Here is a 19064-nt window from a genome sequence, read left to right as displayed (position 1 = left end):
TTAGCTTTTATACCAGCTTAAATTCCCAGTGGGGTTAGAATCTAACTCCTTGATCACATAATTTCGAATTTAATGATGCAAATCAAACAGCACATTTTGCAAAATTCTTGCAAGTGCTATGCCTGAGACAATAGAAGTAAATTGGACTAGGGCAAGAGTCCTTAAGTAGAGTTTAAGTACATGATGTACAATACAAAAAAAAATACTGAAGCAAGCTCTTATCTTTTCATGAATTTAAGTTAGCTTCCCTTTTAAATGGGGTATGCAGTTTTAAGTGTTTTCTTCATCAAAAAGATTGTGCATAGGTGTTTCAGTACAGAAAGGGTGTAGATTAATAGAAACTAACTGCACTTACTTGCATTATCTTTGTTAGCCATTGCATTCAGACCAATGTTGTCAAACTTGGACCCAACATTTTCATCCAGAAGAGAGCCAAACTGTAAAAAATTAATTTTGTTTATGGAAAGATACCTATGCACAGGGCTCGACAAATGCACTCAACTGGTGAGTGCAGGGGCAGACTGGCCCGGTGGGTGGTTGTGACAGGCTGGCCAAAGCCCGCACGGCCCCATCCAATCCGCTGGCCAGGCGGAGGAGTGAAGCGCAGTGATTCCCAGCGCCGGGCTGCCTGGGTGCAGCTCTGGCGTGAGGAGGCGGAGCCAGAGGTGGGATGGTAGCTGGTAGCAGGACACTGGCATGACATGGCCCCGCTGATTTTAAAGGGCCACATCAGCTCAGCTCTGGCTGCATGGCCCCAGGAGCTGGCTGCAGCGCAGCCAGGCCCCAACCCCCTCACCGGTGAGAGATCACTCCTGGCCGACCACCCAGCTCACTGCACCCGTCCCACGCCACCCATTCCAAACTCCTCCCCTGTACCGCGGACCCCCTGCTCTCCCTGGCTCTGCGCCGCCCTTGCACCCTGCTCCCCTCCGATCCCTGCCCCCCAGCTCTGTGCTGCCCATTCCCTCCACTGCCCCTAGACCCCGATCCCTCTGCCCCTCCCTGTTCCCTGCATCCCATTCCCCGTGCCTTCATCGCACCTTGCGTCCCTCTGGCTCTGTGCCTCCCATTCCCCGTGCCACCCATGTACCCCTCTGGCTCTGTGCTCCCTGTACCCTGTTTCCCCTGTGGGTCGGGAATGAGGGGTGCTTGTCCATAGGGAGGGGCTGCTATGACCCAGCAGGGAGTGAAAGGGGGAGTTCACTTGAAGCGCCTTTGCCTTTATGGAAAAAAAAAATGAAAATGCTATTTGCTATTTATAGGGCGAAAATGCCAGGACAAATATGGAAAACAAAAAAAAACCCATTGCAAAATGCAAATGTATAAAAGACAACCAAAAAAAGGGGGGGAGGATGTTTTGCTTGGGGCAGCAAAAAAACTAGAGCTGGCCCTGGGGGAGGGGAAGGGGCTGGACTGTGGAGATGAGGGGAAAAATATGGGGAAGGGGCTTGTGCTGAGGGGAGGGGAGGGGGTCAGGAGAAGAAGAAGAAAGGGGAAGACACCAAGGGGCAGGGGTGCAGGAGAGACAAATGCCAGGGGGCCAAGTGCAGACAATGAGGTAAAGGGCAGGAGGGGAGGTGTCAGTGGGAGGGGGGACAGGGTGATGCTGGGAGAGGAGAGGGTAAGGGCTTTGGTGGCTAGAGGGAGGAGGGGGAGGTGTTGGGAGAAGGCTAGAAAGAAGGGGTGGGCATGAGGAAGGCAGGGATGGAGCAAGTCATGTGTGAGGGCACAGGGACATGAGGGGAACGGAGTAAGAGGGTGGTGAAGGGATGAGCATGAGGGAAAAAGAGAGCAAAGGGGGTAGGGGCAGCGAGGGAAGGGGGAGGCACCAGGAGGGGGCAGGTGCCAGGGGATTCTAGGGGTGAAGCAGAAGGCCAGACACCTGCAGGAGAGGGACCATCACCAGAAGAGAGAGGCAGAGCAGGTGTGTAGAGGGGATGAGGATCAGATCAGAGGAGGGCTACTGGAGGAGTGGGCACAGGGGGGAGAGAAGGGCTGGTGGAGGGGAGCAGGACTCCAAGGCTGAGGGCAGTGACAAAGGCAGGAGTCAGGACAGCAGGGGAGGGTGAGGGGTTGGGGGGCAGCAGGCACCAGGAGAGCTGATGGAGAAAGGGAGGAGACATGGCAGCAGAGGGAAAAGGTAGAGGTTTATAAGGGTACGTCTAGACTACAGGCTTTTGTCAACAAAACTTCTGTCGCCAGAGAGCGTCTACACTACATTCAGTTCTGTCGACAAAGCAAGCTGCTTTGTCGACATGGTAGTGTAGACGCAAAGGACAGTTTACATGCAATAACCCCTTCTGTCGACAAACTCTGTCGACAGAAGGTGTTATGCCTCGTAAAATGAGGTTTACCAGCGTCGACAAAACTGCTGAGTTCTGTCAATGTTATGTAGACAGAACTCAGCAGTAGTGTAGACGCAGGTATAGTTTTGTTGACAAAAGTCCACTTTTGTCGACAACTCTGTAGTCTAGACACACCCTAAGATACTTATTAATAACTTGGGTGATATTTATTAATAACATTACTAATAACTGTTCTTAATCTTATTAAGAATTTATGCTATTAAAAAAACCACTTTTTTGGGGGGGAGGGTGGCGAGTCCCTTTTTTGTCTGGCGAGTAGGGTTTTCCAGAATTTGTCGAGCCCTGTCTACGCCAAATAAAGCTTTTTTTTTAAATTATATACTAACCACTTACCTCTTCTGCAGCAGTAAGTATACTGGCATCTTTGAGTTTTCTTTTCTTTTGCTGCTTTGAGACTTCAAATAGAAACATTAGTGAAAATTATAATCAAACTAATTCTATACTATTCCAGCCACTACCACCACCACCTCCACACAAAATGTATCCTTCAATAACGTTGTCCCAAAGTATCTGATTTCTATTAGCTCCTAAAAAACATTTAAGGCCTTGTCTGCACTGCCAGGTTTTATCGCCAAGAACTGCCTTTTGGCAACAAAACCATGAAAGCATCCACACTCCAATGCAACCTCTCAGGAAAAATGCCCAGTGTTTGGACCATCAAACAGCCTTCTGCTGCCATTATTGTATGCCTCAGAGGCTCATGTGACCCTCCACCCTGCCCTTTACCTTTTTTTAAGAGGTCAAGGTCACAGCCAATGATGAGTGACTCAGTAAGCTACATTGAAGTACTGGAGTAAAACCCCTCTGTAATCCTGATCTCCCTTTCCAGAAGCAGACTTGTTAATGTTGTGGAGAGGTTTGGGGGGATCCCAGGCCAGCCCACTACTACAGGTTCCAGCCCAGCAACCCTATGTTGTGGCAACTGATGGGGTTTTTCCTCTAGTCCCAATACAGCAGCCTTTTCCCTAGGCCACCTCCCCAAAAGCTCCTCTAGTACCTTCTCCATGGTACCTGGATGAATCTTTCCTACTTCAGCTTAAATATACTTTCCTTTCTCAGTTCTTAGCTCTCAGCAACACACTTCCTCCTCTCCTCCCGCCCGCGCCCGCGCCCCCCCCCCCCCCAACACACACACTTACCTGAGGGGAAATTTTTTAAAGTAACCTATCAGGCCTTAATTGGCTGGAGTGGTTCCTGGTATATCTACCCGCCACCAAACTATTGTACCAGCTGCCCTGGGTCAGTCACACAAGCATCAGTCTGATTATTAGATAAAATGCAACAGCACACAGCTATTTGATGCTGTAGGAACTTGCTATTTTTTAAAGGAAGTGAGGAAAAAAGCCACCATACCTGTTGAATTCACCCACTCAATTTCCAAATCAAACTCAATATATATCAAATTTGAGTGAGTTTGCATTTGTAATTAGTTTTGTTTTCATTACCAGCAGCATGCCACAGCTCTAGAAAAATGTGAGGCATTCATGGATTTACCTTTTCTAAACAAATCCAGACTACTATATAGGGAGGCCAATAAGACAAACTTGTGCTGCATGTATGCAGATACAATGCAATCTGCTAAATCAATTCAATACTATTCAGTTGTACCAGACTGACTGGATTTGCAATGGGTGTATGGGTGAGAAACTAATTTTCATTAAAATGGAATTTGAACTCATGTTTTCGTAGGCAAAAGATCAATTTGCTAACATGCTACACCAGAAAACACTCTACCACTCTCCCCATCTCCACTGGTGTATATTGGTATTCTCTCAAACTTTAAATGCAAATATTTTCTTACCTTCAAATGATCCAGCAAAATCAATATTTTTTTTTCTCTTGCCCTTTTTACTGGCAGATTTGGCCTGATTTTTGTTGTTTACATCTATTATCAAAGAAAAGCAAATTAGTCACTATAATTTTCACAATATACAATATACTTAAAACATACTAACCGCAATGACTAGCTCATCCATTTAAGACATTTGCCCCATTATTCTTTGAGCTTGCCCTTAAACATTAAAACCATAATGGAAATACACTCATGTTTAATTTAAACTCACAGATCTTGGGAAATGCCAGGTTTTTCATGCCAGCTTTAAATGTCTCTTTTGCCTAGCACCACAGCATGGAAGATATCTACAATATAGAGAGTTTGTACCTCTGTGTTCTGGCCATCAGAGTCCATTTGTTAAAGAACTCCTATATAGTAAGACTCAGGACCCACAAATTTGGTTTGCAGCTTCCTCTTCTCATAGCTTAAAGCCAGGTCAGGGTTTGGTTGTGCCAGGACAACGACGTGCAGGAAAAGTGGTTCCCCCCCATCAAACAGAAAGGAAGGAATGTCATAGAGCCAGTTATACTGACGAATGACCATGGGGGGAGCAGTAAGCACTCCAGCCCTGGGGAGCTACCAGCCACCATGAAGCCCCTGCCACCCTGGTCTGACCCCTGGGAGCAGCTGCGAACCAAGCCATGCAACCCCTGGTTGTCCCAGGCCAGCCCTGGCAAGAAACATGTCCCAGGGAGAAACTGGAGGTTGGCTTGTGCATCCTCCCTCCCCTCCACCCCCTCCATCCCAGGCCAGCTCTGGGGATAAGCCACCAGGCAAGCGGCACTGCCCCCAGACTCAAGCAACACTGGGTAAGTCTTTTAGTTGGTAATATTGATCACTTTAAGCTTCCCCCCCCCCCATTTTTACATGTTGAAATTAAAAATTATTCCACCAAGCTATTTTCAGAGGCAATGAGTACCTGCTCTCTCTCCCCTCAATAGGAGCTTTTGAACAAAGAGTGACTTCAGTGGAAACTACTGGTAGCTCAGCACCTTGGAAAGTCAGGCCTCTAATTTAATGGATATAAACATCTAGTCTATGCAGCCAAGTCTTAAAGCATTGATATTGCTGTCATTTTATGTTTCAATCCTGAATCCTGATTGTTACTTTACCTAGACTGTTATCATCTGATACATCCATAAATGCACCTCCCTCTTCGTCAATATCATCTCCAAGCTCTTCATCCATACTTCCCAGGGAGACTTCTTCATCGTCCATCTCATTGAATTCATCATCAGAATCTTCCAAGTCATCACTGACTTCCTCATCTCCTTGGCTTTTCTTACCACTCTTGGACTTATTTTTCATATTACTAAAATACATAGTGCCAATTATTCAATGCTTTCAACCTCCTTAGAGATCTACAAATGACATCCATTTTTATAGCACTGTACTAAGAAGTTAAATATAATTATAAAGAATTTTAAAAATAAGCCAATGTTGAACTGGCACTTACAGAATACTAAAAATGTATCTAACTGAATTTAACACAAGGAATACTGCTAGAGACACACCTACTTTGAAAGGTCTAAAGAGTGTCCTGTGATTAAATGCTATTTTTTTGGGGGGGGAGGGCAACAGCTAGACTTGTCATCATAAGTGTTACTTGTCCTAATGGGCCCAATTCATTTTCAGAAATCCTTTTCCACAGGAGACTTTTGAGCTACTTTCAATGACACCCCCAGAATCCTTAGCAGACCCTATTTAATTGAGAAATGAGGATTTAACCTAGTACAGGACTTTATTGAAATAAAGGAAGGGATCTGACACATCCTGAAACACTACAAAGGCTGTTTTTTTTTGGGGGGGGGGGGTTGGGTTTGGGGTTTTTGTTTGTTTTTGGGTGAGGGGGATAATGGGGTAAGGAGGATGTAAGAAGACAGAGGAAACAAGAACTGAATCAAAATTTGTCAAAGTTTACTATAAATTTAAGCTACATTTTCAATTCCTTTAGTCAATTTTAGAACTACATTTCAAATAAAGTTGCACTTTCAGTCATTGATGGAGCCAGTGAGTTATTAGAAACTGTGGACTTCTATTATGGGATCAAAATCCCACTTTTTGTAAATGTGTCATTCCAATTCATGTTTACACTCACTAGGATTTCCTGACCACGTAACCAGCGACAATATACCAATATACTGACTTGCTTGCTGGATCATTCTATGGCACAAAAAGTGTCCCATTCTCATGCTTTCTGGGCCAAATTGCATGTGCCATAGCATCAGCATACTCAATCCAAGGGGAATTGGATGACAAAAAGCAACACAGTGACACCTTCTGCACAATGATAGTGAGTAGGATTGACTTTCTTTAAAAAGTTCTGTCCATCCATGTATAGTGATAATCTGTTGGGAGTGGCACTAAGTGAGTACAGAAAGTAGAATCAAAAAACTTACCCAGCAAAATCAAGATCATCCTTGCTAACAGCATCAAAGTAACCATCACTTTCAAATGAGTCTGAAAGGGGGAAAAAATGGACAATTTTCTGTTATTGCAACACAAAGCCCAGCGAAACATTTCAAAGTTATTAATTAGTCTACTCTTGGCAAATTTATTATAATTATTTTGAAGTCATCCATTTTCTCAAGCACACATTGTTTACATTTATTGACTCATCAAAGAAGAATCCCAGTAGAGTTTACATCTGTGGAAAACTGCTCAATTAGCTTACAAACAATTTAACAGACACATTGATTCACAAGGCATTTCATAATGCAAAAACAAAAGCCTAGGAAAGGTTTTGAAAGATAACTCCTTTGCCCCGAAGAAAACATTTGTGTTTAAAAAGTGCTTAAAATTCATGTTTATTTTTTGGCTAGCGTGCAAAGAAATGCACAAATTCTTCCCCCACCTCACATGAGAAAATAGTCTCCTATGATTCAGAGTCTGATCTTGACACTCAAAATCAAGGCAGGCAGAATACAGGGTATGCATGATCACATTACAGAGCCCTCACTATACACCACAGGTGGGCAATAATAATTGACCTGGGGGGGCACCCCAAGTTTTTGGTAAGTGGTCAAGGGCCACACTTTTCTATGGAGCGGGTGCACAGTCTGGGATGAAAGTTGGGTGCAGAAGGGAGATTGGGATAGGGTATTGGGATGAAAGAGAGGAAAGCAGGGATAAGGAACCTCAGGTCTGGGGGCTGGATGCGACCCCCAGCTTGACTGAATCTGGCCACCAAGGCTCAGGGCCTCCCCACCCAGCATTGGGGAGCCAGTGCTGGTGCTCCAGCCCCCTGCTGCCACACCATGGGGCTGGAGCACACAAAATGTACTAGACTGAACCCCTCCCAGGCTCTGGTGTAGAAGAGGTATGTGGGGAGTATCTTTCTCCTCAGTGATAGGCTACATCAGTGGGGGGGGGGGGGGTTGAGTTATTTTTCTTACTTGTGTGCAGCCCCCAACTGATTTTTCTGTGGGTTAGTGACCCCTGACCCAAAAAAGGTTCCCCACCCGTGGTGTATAGGGGCTGAGCGGGAGTTTGGGTGAAGGAGGGGTTTATGACCTGGGGCAGGGGATTGGGGTGCAAGAGTGGATTTTGACCTGGGGGAGAAGTGTAGGCGGGTGAAAGGTCTGGGAGGCAGTTGTGACCTGGGGTGGGGTAGAGGTGTGTGCAGGGAGTTTGGGTGGTGACCTTGGGTAGGGAGTTGCGGAGCGTGAGGTGCCAGAAGGCAGCTCTGGCCAGGAGGCGCTTACCTTAGGCAGCTCCTGACTAGCAGCCCAACAGGGACCCAGAGGCAGGCTCCCTGCCTTCCACAATCCCAGGCTGCTCAAAAAGGCTGGAGGCTCCTTCCATGCACCACTCTGCATTGCACACCCCTGGTTGGGGGGTGGAGGGAGGTTTTGCATACTGCCCATGCCCCCACACGATAGCTGTGATGACTGGCCTTTGGACAGGGGCAGCACGTGAAGTCTCCCTCCCCGCTAGGAAGGCGCAGTGCCTAGAGGGAGCTGTCAGATATTTTCAACAGCCTCAGACTGCAGCAGGAAGAGAGCCTGCCTTAGAGTCTTGGTGGGGCAGGCCACAGGGAGGGCACAGTCTGTTCCCTGATGGATTAAGCACTGCAAGTGCTTTATGACTATGAAAAATACAGCCTTACCCAGCATTCTTTCAAATTCTTCATCGTCTACATCTTCCACGCTCTCTTCATCCACTGGACGTTTTCGTTTCTCTCTCTCAAGTTTTTTATAAAATCTGAAATATTAAAAAAGTTCTCACGCACATTACTAATGATGTAGTCTTTTGGCACAATGATTTTAACAAAGCCACAACATGATTTTAACAAAGCCACAACATGGATTACCCACATTGTATAGAAATTCTGTCAGTTACCACTTAAGTATCAGTTAATGGTTTCTAATACAGATTGCAATTCAAAGATTCATACAGGTTGAACCTCCAAAATGCGGCACACTCTAGTCTGGCAACATCTGTGGTCCGGGAGGACCACGGTTGCTCCTGGACCAGAGAGCCCGGGATTTTAAGGGCAGGAGAGCCCACTGAGGGCCTGCAGCAGCTCCCAGAAGTGTGGGTTCAGAGTCCCTGTGGCAACCCCTAAGGGGTCAGAGCCCCGGTCCTGCACTGTCCCCAGCCAGGCTACCAACTCTGACATCCCACCCAGCTGGCCCTCCTGCCCTTAGGCTTCGCTCTCTGCTTCAGGAGCATCCGAACCAGAGAGTCACAGATTTTGGAGTTACAACCAGCAGCTGGGCAAGAAGCCCAGCCAGGTTGGGGGGGAGGCAAAGCAGGTTTGCCTGCTGGGGCAGCCTGCCAGCAGGGTGATGAGCTTGGGAGCTGGAGGCAGGAGACTTTCCCATGTCCAGCAAATTCTCTCATTCAGGACTCGTCAGGTCCCAATGATGCTGGACCAGGGAGGTCTAACCTGTAGTTCATTTATTTATTTATTTATTTATTTAAAAAGGTAAAAATGCCTGATTAGGAGGTTTCAAAAACTTTTTTGATCACTGTGAATATTTTTTAAATGACAAGGACAATACATATATGATGTGTGTGATTAAATAAATAATTGTCAACTTGCATTTCATTTTACTGGGGAAGAGTTTAAAAGTAGTTTCAATACTATACTCTTTACCCAATTTTTTCTGCCAGTTTTTGTGGATTTAGTTTAATTTATCTATTTTTTAAAATATTTTCCTCTCCTTCATTGCAGCTTGAAAAATCCACACAAATAAGAAGGAAAAGTGATTAGGTACAGGGAGAAACTCTGATTTTTATTACACTGAACGCTGCATAAAGTAAAGTGCAAAGGTACATAAAGTAAACAGAAGAAGCAAACACTAATATTAAAATGATAATAATCATAGGTGTTATAACAATAAATAATACTTTTTAGGTGGAAATGTTATTTTTTAAGTTGGTATCTCTTTACTATCTATATCCCCTCTACAAAAAGCTATTATCATTGAAAACTGCGCAAGTTTGCATTTACATGAATAGTTTGGAATAGAGATTTATCAATAAAGGCACTCTGCCAAGTTTAGCCCAAATTTCCAATTAGGAAAAACAACTGCTTGCAAAACCTGAGACCACTGGAAAAGATTCTATGAATTAAAAAAAAAAATCCAATGCAGTTTTTCTTTTTTCTTGAGACATTCCTTATTCAATGCCAGTAATTCAAACAGTGGCATTGTGAGCATGATAACTTGCAAATGAAACAGAAAAATTTGGTGAGAAACAAAAAATAAACACACACCATAAACAGCTACAAGGTAGATTTTAAAAAATTGTTCCACTTTAATAAGCTAAGTTATTATCAGTCACACATTTGTAAACGGGATCAACCTGTTGTGCCTAGGTATTATACTACACAGGTTATTCGTGACCAGCCAGTGCTTATTAAGTCAACTAAGCATTGATAGGAGCAGGCTAATTTTTAATAGTTTTCCTTAAAATTTTCAGATAATATCACAGCACTCACTCCCTTCTAAAATTTTTCACAACTTTCAGTATTCCACACAGAGCAAGGAAAGTTCCATCATTTCATTACATAAATCACTCAAGTATCAGGACAAATTTACAAATTCTAATTGTTTTTCTAAATAATTATATTTCAGAAACAAAGATTGTTAAGAGTATGTATAAATATTTCATTACCTGTGGAAAAACACTTCATCCACTGGGATTTTAGTTTCATCTTGGGCAAGGAATTCCTTACTGTTGACTGAAAAAAAATAACAGAACTGACTTTGCTTTGCTGCACAAAAGGGGCAAGATTTTATAGGAAGTTGAACATCATTCTATAACATGTATGTTTTGTTATGAAAACTCCACAGAAAATCTGTTACCAAACTAAATTTCTGAAATATGATTTGTTCTCATTTTCTTAAAATAAGAACTTGAAAATATATACTATTTAAAATGGCAGATTGTGTGCCAGCATTCCGTCCCACCACAGTTCAAAGCAATTAGTGCTAACTAGCCCCTGGATCCTCATTTTATATGTTAGTTAGGGTTAGTAATAACCTAATATGTATATAAAGAAAGAAAAAGTTTGGAGTTGGGGTAGATTTTGCAGCCCTATTGGCTCTGTACTTCTTCCACCACAAGAATGACCCTTTTCGCCCTCCTTCTATGACCAAAAGCTCTTCACCATCTTCTTGGGTACGGAAAAAGCAGCATGGGCCAGGCAGGACTGACTCATCCTACCACTTCCAAAGCCCAGCACTTTGGGGACAGAAGGGTAAGCACAGTAAACTTCCGATAATCCGGCACCTTTAAACCCAGGGGGTGCCGGATTATCAAATACGCTGGACTATCGGAAGGGGGGGCTATGAAGGGTCTGGGGTGGTGTGGGGGGGATGCCACCCCAGACCCCTCATAGCCCCCCCTTCCGATAGTCCGGTTCTGCCCCAGGCGTCCCTGATTCAGCCGCTGCTGGTCAGTTTCAGCAGCGGCTGAATCGGGGACACCTGCAGCAGAGCAGCTGGGGTGCTGCCGGGTTGGTCCAGTAGCACCGACCCTTGGTGCGGCGAGACCAACCCGGCAGGACCACAGCTGCTCTTGGGGATGCCTGGGGCAGAGCAGCTGGGGTGCTGCCAGGTTGGTCCGGCAGTGCCGCTCCTTGGCGCTACTGGAGCAACCCGGCAGCACCCCAGCTTCTCTGCCTCAGGTGTCCCCAAGTCAGCCGCTGCAGATACTGATCAGCGGCTGACTCCAGAAAGCCAGGGCAGACCAGCTTTGCCTCAGGCTTCCTGGAGTCAGCCGCTGGTCAGTTTCAGCAGCGGCTGAATCGGGGACAGCTGGGGTGCTGCCGGGTTGGTCCCACAGCCCCGAGGGGCAGCGCTACGGGACCTACCTGGCAGCACTCCAGCTGCTCTGCCCCCGGCTTCCTCAATTCAGCCGCTGGTCAGTTTTAGCAGCGGCTGAATCAGGGAAGCTGGGGTCAGAGCAGCTCCAATGGTCCGGCTGCCCGGAGCACTTCCGGGTTCCTGATGGTGCCGGACCATCGGAGTTTTACTGTATCTGCAATCTCACTCTTCCCCAAGGTACACTCACACAGGGCACTAGAGTCCCCTCCACCAGAGATGGCAAAAAGATGGTTGTGACCAGATTAGGAAGAAGACCAATGGTGACAAGCACCTCATTTCCTCGTGTCACACAACCCCCACCCCACAAACATTCAAAAGAAAGCACAGAGAGCCATGTCTCATTTCATCGCACACAGAAAACTAACTGCCTGCTCCCTCTGGGAGAGAGAAATGTCACAGCATCTTAAGCCAACACATGGCCTCAGTAGTGAAGTGAGAGGGGATGACTGTTTCAGATGAAAGTAGGTGATGGAAATGAGTTTCAGATAATCAGTGATTCAAAGGGAAAAAGAATACAGCAGACCCCATGTCAATTAATTGCTCACCAACAAAAAGTTTTCAAGTTGCTAGAGTGGCCTCACTGCAATTTTGATTAGCTGTGCTTCTCAATGGGAGCCAAATTGCAACTGCTCTTTACTCTAAATCCTCTTGGTAAAACAGCAATAACAAATATGAAGCCCTGACATATTTTGTATAGTACATTTTTATGAAGTAAGGCTTTCTGAAGTGCATAAACGGACTGTTTATAAAATGCTCAGTCTGCATCTTTATTAGTGAAATAAAATGAATAATCCATTTGAATGATTTCTAGATAAAAATTCCTGATCACGTTTATACTGCCACAGAAACCTTGTGCTATTAAATATACATAGACTAGGGAAGTAAGGGGTAACCGGTTACCCTGTAAGCATTACCTTACCGGCATGCTTATTGGCAGGGCTCGCCAAGCTGCGGCGAGGCCTGCTCGCCAGCTGTGCGGTTCACCACACTGCGCATGCGCTGATCGCGCTGCGGCACCATGCCGGGCTATAATCTACTCGCCTGTGGTGAGTAGATTACCTAAACTGTTGAGCCCTGCTTACTGGGGTAACTGATAACTGGAACTCAGCCTAGACAGAGCAGCCATGCCACCTGCGGCATGTCAGGCCCTGCCCAACCTGGCCGGAGCTGCCCACAGCACTGCGGGTGGGAGGGCTCTCCAGCCCAGGCTTGGCCCACTACACTGTGGGTTGCTCCAGCAGCCCCCTGCCTGTAGTGCACTTCAGCAGGGCAACAGGCTGGTTAATCAGTTAAACATATAGTTTAACTGGTTAACATTTTAAACAGGATTTCAAATCCCTAACGTGGACTATTCTGTATACCAGCGTTTCTCAAAGTGTGGGTCCCAACCACCAGAGGGGTCGCGAGCAACTGAGAGGGGGGTTGCAGTGTCACAAGTTTGAGAACCCCTGCTAAATACAGATACTATGTCGTGCTGCCTGCAGCACTTCAAAGAGGACAGAACTAAAAGCATAACAGTCAAAAAATGTTACAAAAAGCCTTCTGCAAAAGACATAGCAACCATCTTCATCAGCAAAGGAGTAGGTGATTTATTTCTTTTGGGGGAGAGGAGGGGAAGTCTAAGCTGTAGCCCAAGGATTTCCTTCTTGTTACACATTAAATTAGCTACAGAGAGGATGTAAGAATTAACTACAATAATCCCTTTCCCTCCTCATTCTATTACTATCCATTCCTGCTGCCAAGCCCCGCCCATAGGCACAGAAAGGAGCAGGGCCAGACAAAAGATAGCATATTTCTAGAAGAATCTTAGCCACATAATATTGACAAAGGTGCTGGTTAATCCTAACAATAGTTGCAGATTAGAAACTTTACACAGTAATGAATACTCTTATGGACACATATTAATGTGATTAAAATCATTATATAATCTGCTCTAGGAGGGTTAAGTCACCTTAAGTCACTTAGGCAGAATAAATGTGGTTATATGATAACATGGGAACAGGAATATGAATTGAAACTAGAGATCCAGCACCAACTTTTATACTTTATACACTCTCTCTAGTGAAAGGGTCAGCAACCTTTCAGAAGTGGTGTGTCAAGATTTAACATATCCACTTCTATTTACGGATCTGCATGCCAAGAGAGGGAGGGGCAGGGGTAGACTGGATATGGTGACCATATTTTCTGCACCAGCTGAAACTAGGGAGAATAGTTTAGTTTAAATTATTAAACAGATGAAGCGTTTTAACTTTCTCATGTTCGTTTATCAAACTTCATTTTAAATAAAGTAAAATATTAATTTATGTCCAACACAAAAGGTTTCAATGTTTTCTTTATTTATGGCAGGGGTGGGGAACCTTTTCTGGGTTAGGGGCCACTGACCCACTGAAAAAATCAGTCTGGGAACACTCAAGTGAGAAGAAAAAAACTCCTCAAAACCCCCCAACCCTCACTGATGTGGCCCCCAACTGAGACACCTCACTTCTTTGGCACTTGAGGGGAAGGGACAGGGAGGACTAAGATTTAGGGTTTTCTATAGGCCAGATATACTTTTCTGGGATTCTGGAGTTAGTGGATTTTATGGATCCCCTTTAGTCTCTGGGGTGGGGACAAAAATGAGGGGCTCAGTGTGTGGGATAGGGTGCAGGATCTGGGTAGGAGGCAGAGTGCAGAAGGGGGAGAGGCTGCGAGGCCTGGGGGGAGGTAGGGTGCAGAAGCAGGCAGGGACTAGGGTGTCTGACCAGGGAGAGGAAGCTGGAGTAAGGAAGGGTGCAGGAGCAGGGTGGGAGTAGGTGTCCAGCCAGGGGGAGGTACAGGAGCAAGGGAGGGTGCAGGAACAGGCTGGAGGTCAGGGTGTCTGTCCAGGAGAGAGGGTGCAGGAGCAAAGGAGGGTGTCAGAGCAAACTGGAGATGCGGGGTCTTGATGAGGGGAGTGAGGGGGATTGAGGTGTGGGGGTCTGGGCATGAAGGGGGATGTTTACCTGGCTTCATGCCCCCTTACAGTGGGGAAAGCCTCTGGACTGTGCATTGCCATTCCCCCAGCGGGGAGGGAAGGGAAGGGAGAAGGAGCTCAGCCCACCCCTCCACAGCAGGGATCCCAGTGCTGCGAGGCGGGGGCGGATAAGAAACCCTGACCTTCCCCACCAGACCTGGCTAGCTGCTGCTCCCCCAGCAGGGTGGGGAGGTGTGGGGGGAGAGAGTGGCAGCACACGGAGCACACCTGCCAAGCCTGAGCGCACCCTGCCTGGCAGCACACCAGCCGGGCTCCACACGGCCCTTACGGGGGTTGAAGCAGCAGCTGCAAGGCGTGGAGGTCCAGGATCTGCTCCACCAGGTCCTCTGGACCCACCCGCTCCCCCTCCCCGGCAGGCCTGGAGGAGGTGGTGGTGGCATGGCTGGACTGGGGGCCCCATGTACCAGAGGCACTCCTGCAGGGAGAGGGAGGGGGCCACGCAGCGGTGGGGAAGTAGATGGCAGATTGGCCGGAAAAGCTCCAATGGAGCAGCCTACATGGAGGGGAGAGAAGACTGCTGCACTGCACGAGAAGCAATGGCAGTTTCAACTGGGACATCTCTTTATAGTGGGATCCAGTGGGGAGGCTCGCGTGCCATAGGTTGCCATCCCCTGCTCTAGTGTATACAACCTCATTTCATTCCAAACAACCTTAATTCTGATCTATATCCTAACCCCATCTTCCTACTGGGATGGGAGCACCATGACAGTTCTGAAGTTATTAGTAATTCACAAGCGAATTTGAAACAACATCCTAACATCTCAGAGATTGTGGCCCTATCCCACCCATCGTACACAAACTGGATGTAAAACAGCACATAGAGCAGTTGCTGAAGGACAGCGTATCAGAGCCAAGTGGACAGCAAACATGAGGTAGATACAGTACAGAGAGGATGAATGAAGCAGGTAGGGTTCTCCAGAATGGCGGATGACATCAAGTGCTTTTGTACCAGACACAGACGAGAGGCAAGACACTTGTGTCTTTTGTTCTAAATGGTAAAGTGAACAGAAGGACATTTCTTGGAACAGTACATAGAAGGATGCTGTCAGCAGTGGAAACAGAAGGTACTCCTGAGGCAATTCTGTTCCAATAAAAATTCTATACACAACTGTTAAAAATTCTGCAATTTTTAAGTTGGTCAATAAATAGATGTAGAGGTGCTAGCATGGCAATGGGGAGCACAGGCCACTGCCTGCAGAGGTGGGAGATCACCCTTTAGATCCCACCTACCCCAGGACAGACTCAGCAGAAAGGTTACACCTGACCCTGACCTAGCACTAGAGTGAGGCCTGCCCAACAAACACCTCAGAGTCTTGCCACTCTGTGCCAGACGTACCAGGTGTGGGTGGGCAGGCTCAGCCTGGCAGGATCCAAGTGTGGAGTGCTCTAGCTGTGGGGTGAAAGGGTTTTGGATGGAGCAATTTGGGTGCAGGCAGCTCAGCAAGGGGTCCAAGTGCAGGGGCGTCAGGATGCACCGGGACTTACTTTACTGGGGGTGCAGGTTCAATGGAACTTTGCAGTGGGATGCTGGTGAAGGCGGTTAGGGCTCAGCGGCTGGCAGAGTCTGGGTGTGTGGGGATGGAGCTTAGCAAAATGGGTTTGGAAGTAGCAATGGTAGAAGCAGGTGTGGATGCATAGGGGTTGGATGAATGGGGGAGCAACTTCCTGTATTGATTATTCCCCCTACAGCTGAGGAGTGATTGGGGCAGAATGGGGTGTGTGTGTGTGTGTTTGTGTGTGCAGAGCCAGGAAAAGTTTCTGGGGGTGGGTCTGAACCAGTCCTGACCGCTCTATGTAGGGGAAGTACACTCCTCCCCTATCCCTACCCCAACCAGGACTTGCAGCTGAGCCCAGCACTGGGTGGGAGCCACTTGGCCAGGGTATTTCCATCCCTGGGAAGAAGCCAGTGCAGGGGACTGTGTAGGAGATTCTGGGTGTTTGGAGGGGCGGGGGGGGTGCTCAATGGGAGGAGGGAGACCAGTTTCACAGGGGTGGGGTCTGACCTGGCACTTACCAGGGCATCCCCAACTGTGCCTCACTGCAGTGATTTACCTCTCCACCAGCTGCTTAAGGTGCCTGAAACAATGCAGCACGCAGAGAAGGAGGGGCTTATGACTGCTCTTATAGCTTCCCTGTCAGAAAGTCAATTATTCTGCTATTTTCCATCTTTTTTCCATGAGCTATGTGACTGTTTTTCTCCCCAGATTCTCTTATTGGAGTAACATCTCTAAACAAATGAAATACAAAACTAGATTTCTCTCGGGCTTCAGGGACACTAAGATCTGCTGTTTCCCTAGTTCTATCCCTTTCTGGGCTAGCATGCATTTCTCTGTATGGTGGCTAACCACTGGGCAACGGCTCACTGGCTGCCTGAGGAAAAGACACTACTTCGCTATAAAGACATTGACAGCGAGTGAACTACAAGCATCAAAAAAAGATTTAAATAAAAAGGTGCACCAGGAAATCTGTTGAACCAAATGTGCAGAAGCAAAGGCTACAAGATTTTCTTATTAACAGATTAAAAAAAAAGGATAATTGAGACAGTTGTGATCATTATGCCTCTATCTGGTAGATGTGTACCCCCTGCTGATAAGATGGTCTAATGGCCCTGAATTTTGAGCTGTGAACATTTCATTCATATTCCTGTGTAAGAGGCCTGGATTGAAAAGCAAGCATCACATATCATTTACTTGCCGCTGGAGAACAATTTCCTCTTCGTTATTATTTTCTTGATGAAACAGGAATAATATTCATAGCATGAGGTACAGACATATATACACTGAAGGCAATAACCATGCACAAAAGACATTTACTGCATTACGTACACCACAATGAACATTATTATCCCCTAGCCATCATAATCTTTCAATTGGAAATGTTTCCACTCACCAGCAAGGCTACGCACATCATTCATTAACTGTTTCTTCTTTGGCTGCATTACCACGCTGCTGGTGTTCTCTATGGTAGAACATAAATCAATCAAACGTACTAGAAATGTGTTTCACATTTTCCAATTACTACTACATATATCAACAATAAAGATCAAGTCCTATAATGTATAGTAAAGATCAAGTCCTATAATGTATAGAAAGGTTCCCACCTTTGCCTTTATGAACTTTGGGATTTCGGTATACAAAGCGATCCAAAAATCTCATTAGCGTGAAATCCTGAAGAGGGTCACCTGCATACTGAATGTAATCACCCTGGAAGAAACAAAGCCAAAAACCATCAAGGTTTTAATCTGAAACTACACAAGAAATAAACTCAAATTACATAATGATCTAGCATTAAAACTTGTATACTAAAAAACAAAAAATACAATATTAAATTGAATTAGAGGCTATCTAATTACATGAACCTGTAAGGTAATACATTTCTTTTCAGGTTCCTTAATAGTCTCATTACGGTTTATGAGGTAAACTTTGAAGCTCTTGATCAATTACAAACTTTAAAGTCCTTTAGATAAGAAGATGCATATATCGCAATAAATACAATCTATGCTCAGCACTAGTTAACTATCCTACAGTCAAAACAAAGTCAGAATATTTTTTTTAAAATACACTTTTGCACAGCATCAAACACCATAATGCACTTTTGTGCAAGAGCTCCCACACTGCATGGATGCTCTTGCGCAAGAAGTTCTGATGGCCATGCACAGAATGGCCATCAGAGAAGCTGTGCTTTTTCTGATAGGGGTTTCTTGTGCAAAAAGAGCCTGTTGAGCGTCCACACACACCTTTTTGTGCAAGAGTTCTTGCACAAAAAGGAGTTATGCCTCGTAGGAGGTATACCTACACCGCAAAAAGCCCTCTGTTCTGTCGACTGACTGTAGATTTTCTTTTGAAGTGTGGACGCTCCACAGGTTTTTGCGCAAAAACCCTGTAGTGTAGACCTAGCTTTTGTGACAAGCACTCAAAAATAAAAAGCACATTAATATTATTCAAATACTGATTTACATGGACATTTCTCATCTCTTCTATAGTCAGTAGATATGACGTGCATTTATTTGGCATCCCTCACCACATGTCTTAGATCGGGTGGGCAATAAGTTTCACAGGGGAGCCACTTAATGACTTTTTGGTATGTGGTCATGGGCCAGCTCCACCCATGAGCTGGAAGAGGCGGGGCTTGGGCAGAAAGCACAGGACTGGAGATTTGCTGTCTAGGGCTAGAGGCTTTGAATTAAAAAGACAGCAAAAGGCTCGTGGCTCCCATCCCTGTCACTACTGCGTTGCCTGGCACTCTCATGGGTTGCTGTGGCTATTTAAAGGACTCTCAGCTCCAGTCCCGGCTGGGGCAGCGCTGCAACTGGGAGCCCTTTAAATAGCCACAGTGACCCCAGGTGGCAGCAGGCAATGCAGCAACAGTGGGGCTGGGAGCTGTAAGCCCTTAAATCAAAGTAATTTAAAGGACTTGTGGCTCTGGCCCCTGCTGAAGTAATACCACAACTGGGAGCCGTGAGCCATTTAAATAGGATCCTGCTGCCTGAGCCACTGCCTAGAAGTGCAGTGGCA

The 19064-nt window shown here is 46.0% G+C and overlaps 1 protein-coding gene across 1 annotated transcript in view; it reads right to left on the bottom strand.

The window, feature by feature from the left end:
* Positions 1-19064, bottom strand: part of CEBPZ (CCAAT enhancer binding protein zeta) — a 33222-nt gene that overhangs the window by 782 nt on the left and 13376 nt on the right. Inside the window, exons 7-15 of the mRNA XM_006135223.5 lie at positions 17651-17753; positions 17440-17508; positions 10324-10390; positions 8309-8403; positions 6600-6660; positions 5313-5512; positions 4168-4251; positions 2700-2761; positions 356-437 (exon numbers count right to left, since the gene is read on the bottom strand). Coding sequence (XP_006135285.3) covers positions 356-437; positions 2700-2761; positions 4168-4251; positions 5313-5512; positions 6600-6660; positions 8309-8403; positions 10324-10390; positions 17440-17508; positions 17651-17753 — 823 coding nt within the window. The remainder of the gene's footprint in view (positions 1-355; positions 438-2699; positions 2762-4167; positions 4252-5312; positions 5513-6599; positions 6661-8308; positions 8404-10323; positions 10391-17439; positions 17509-17650; positions 17754-19064) is intronic.

Source organism: Pelodiscus sinensis, chromosome 3, assembly GCF_052426305.1.
Source record: "Pelodiscus sinensis isolate ZL-2025 chromosome 3, ASM5242630v1, whole genome shotgun sequence".
NCBI classification, from domain to species: domain Eukaryota; kingdom Metazoa; phylum Chordata; order Testudines; family Trionychidae; genus Pelodiscus; species Pelodiscus sinensis.
Note: the sequence above shows the minus strand (reverse complement) of the source record. Positions and strands in the feature narration are given on the sequence as shown.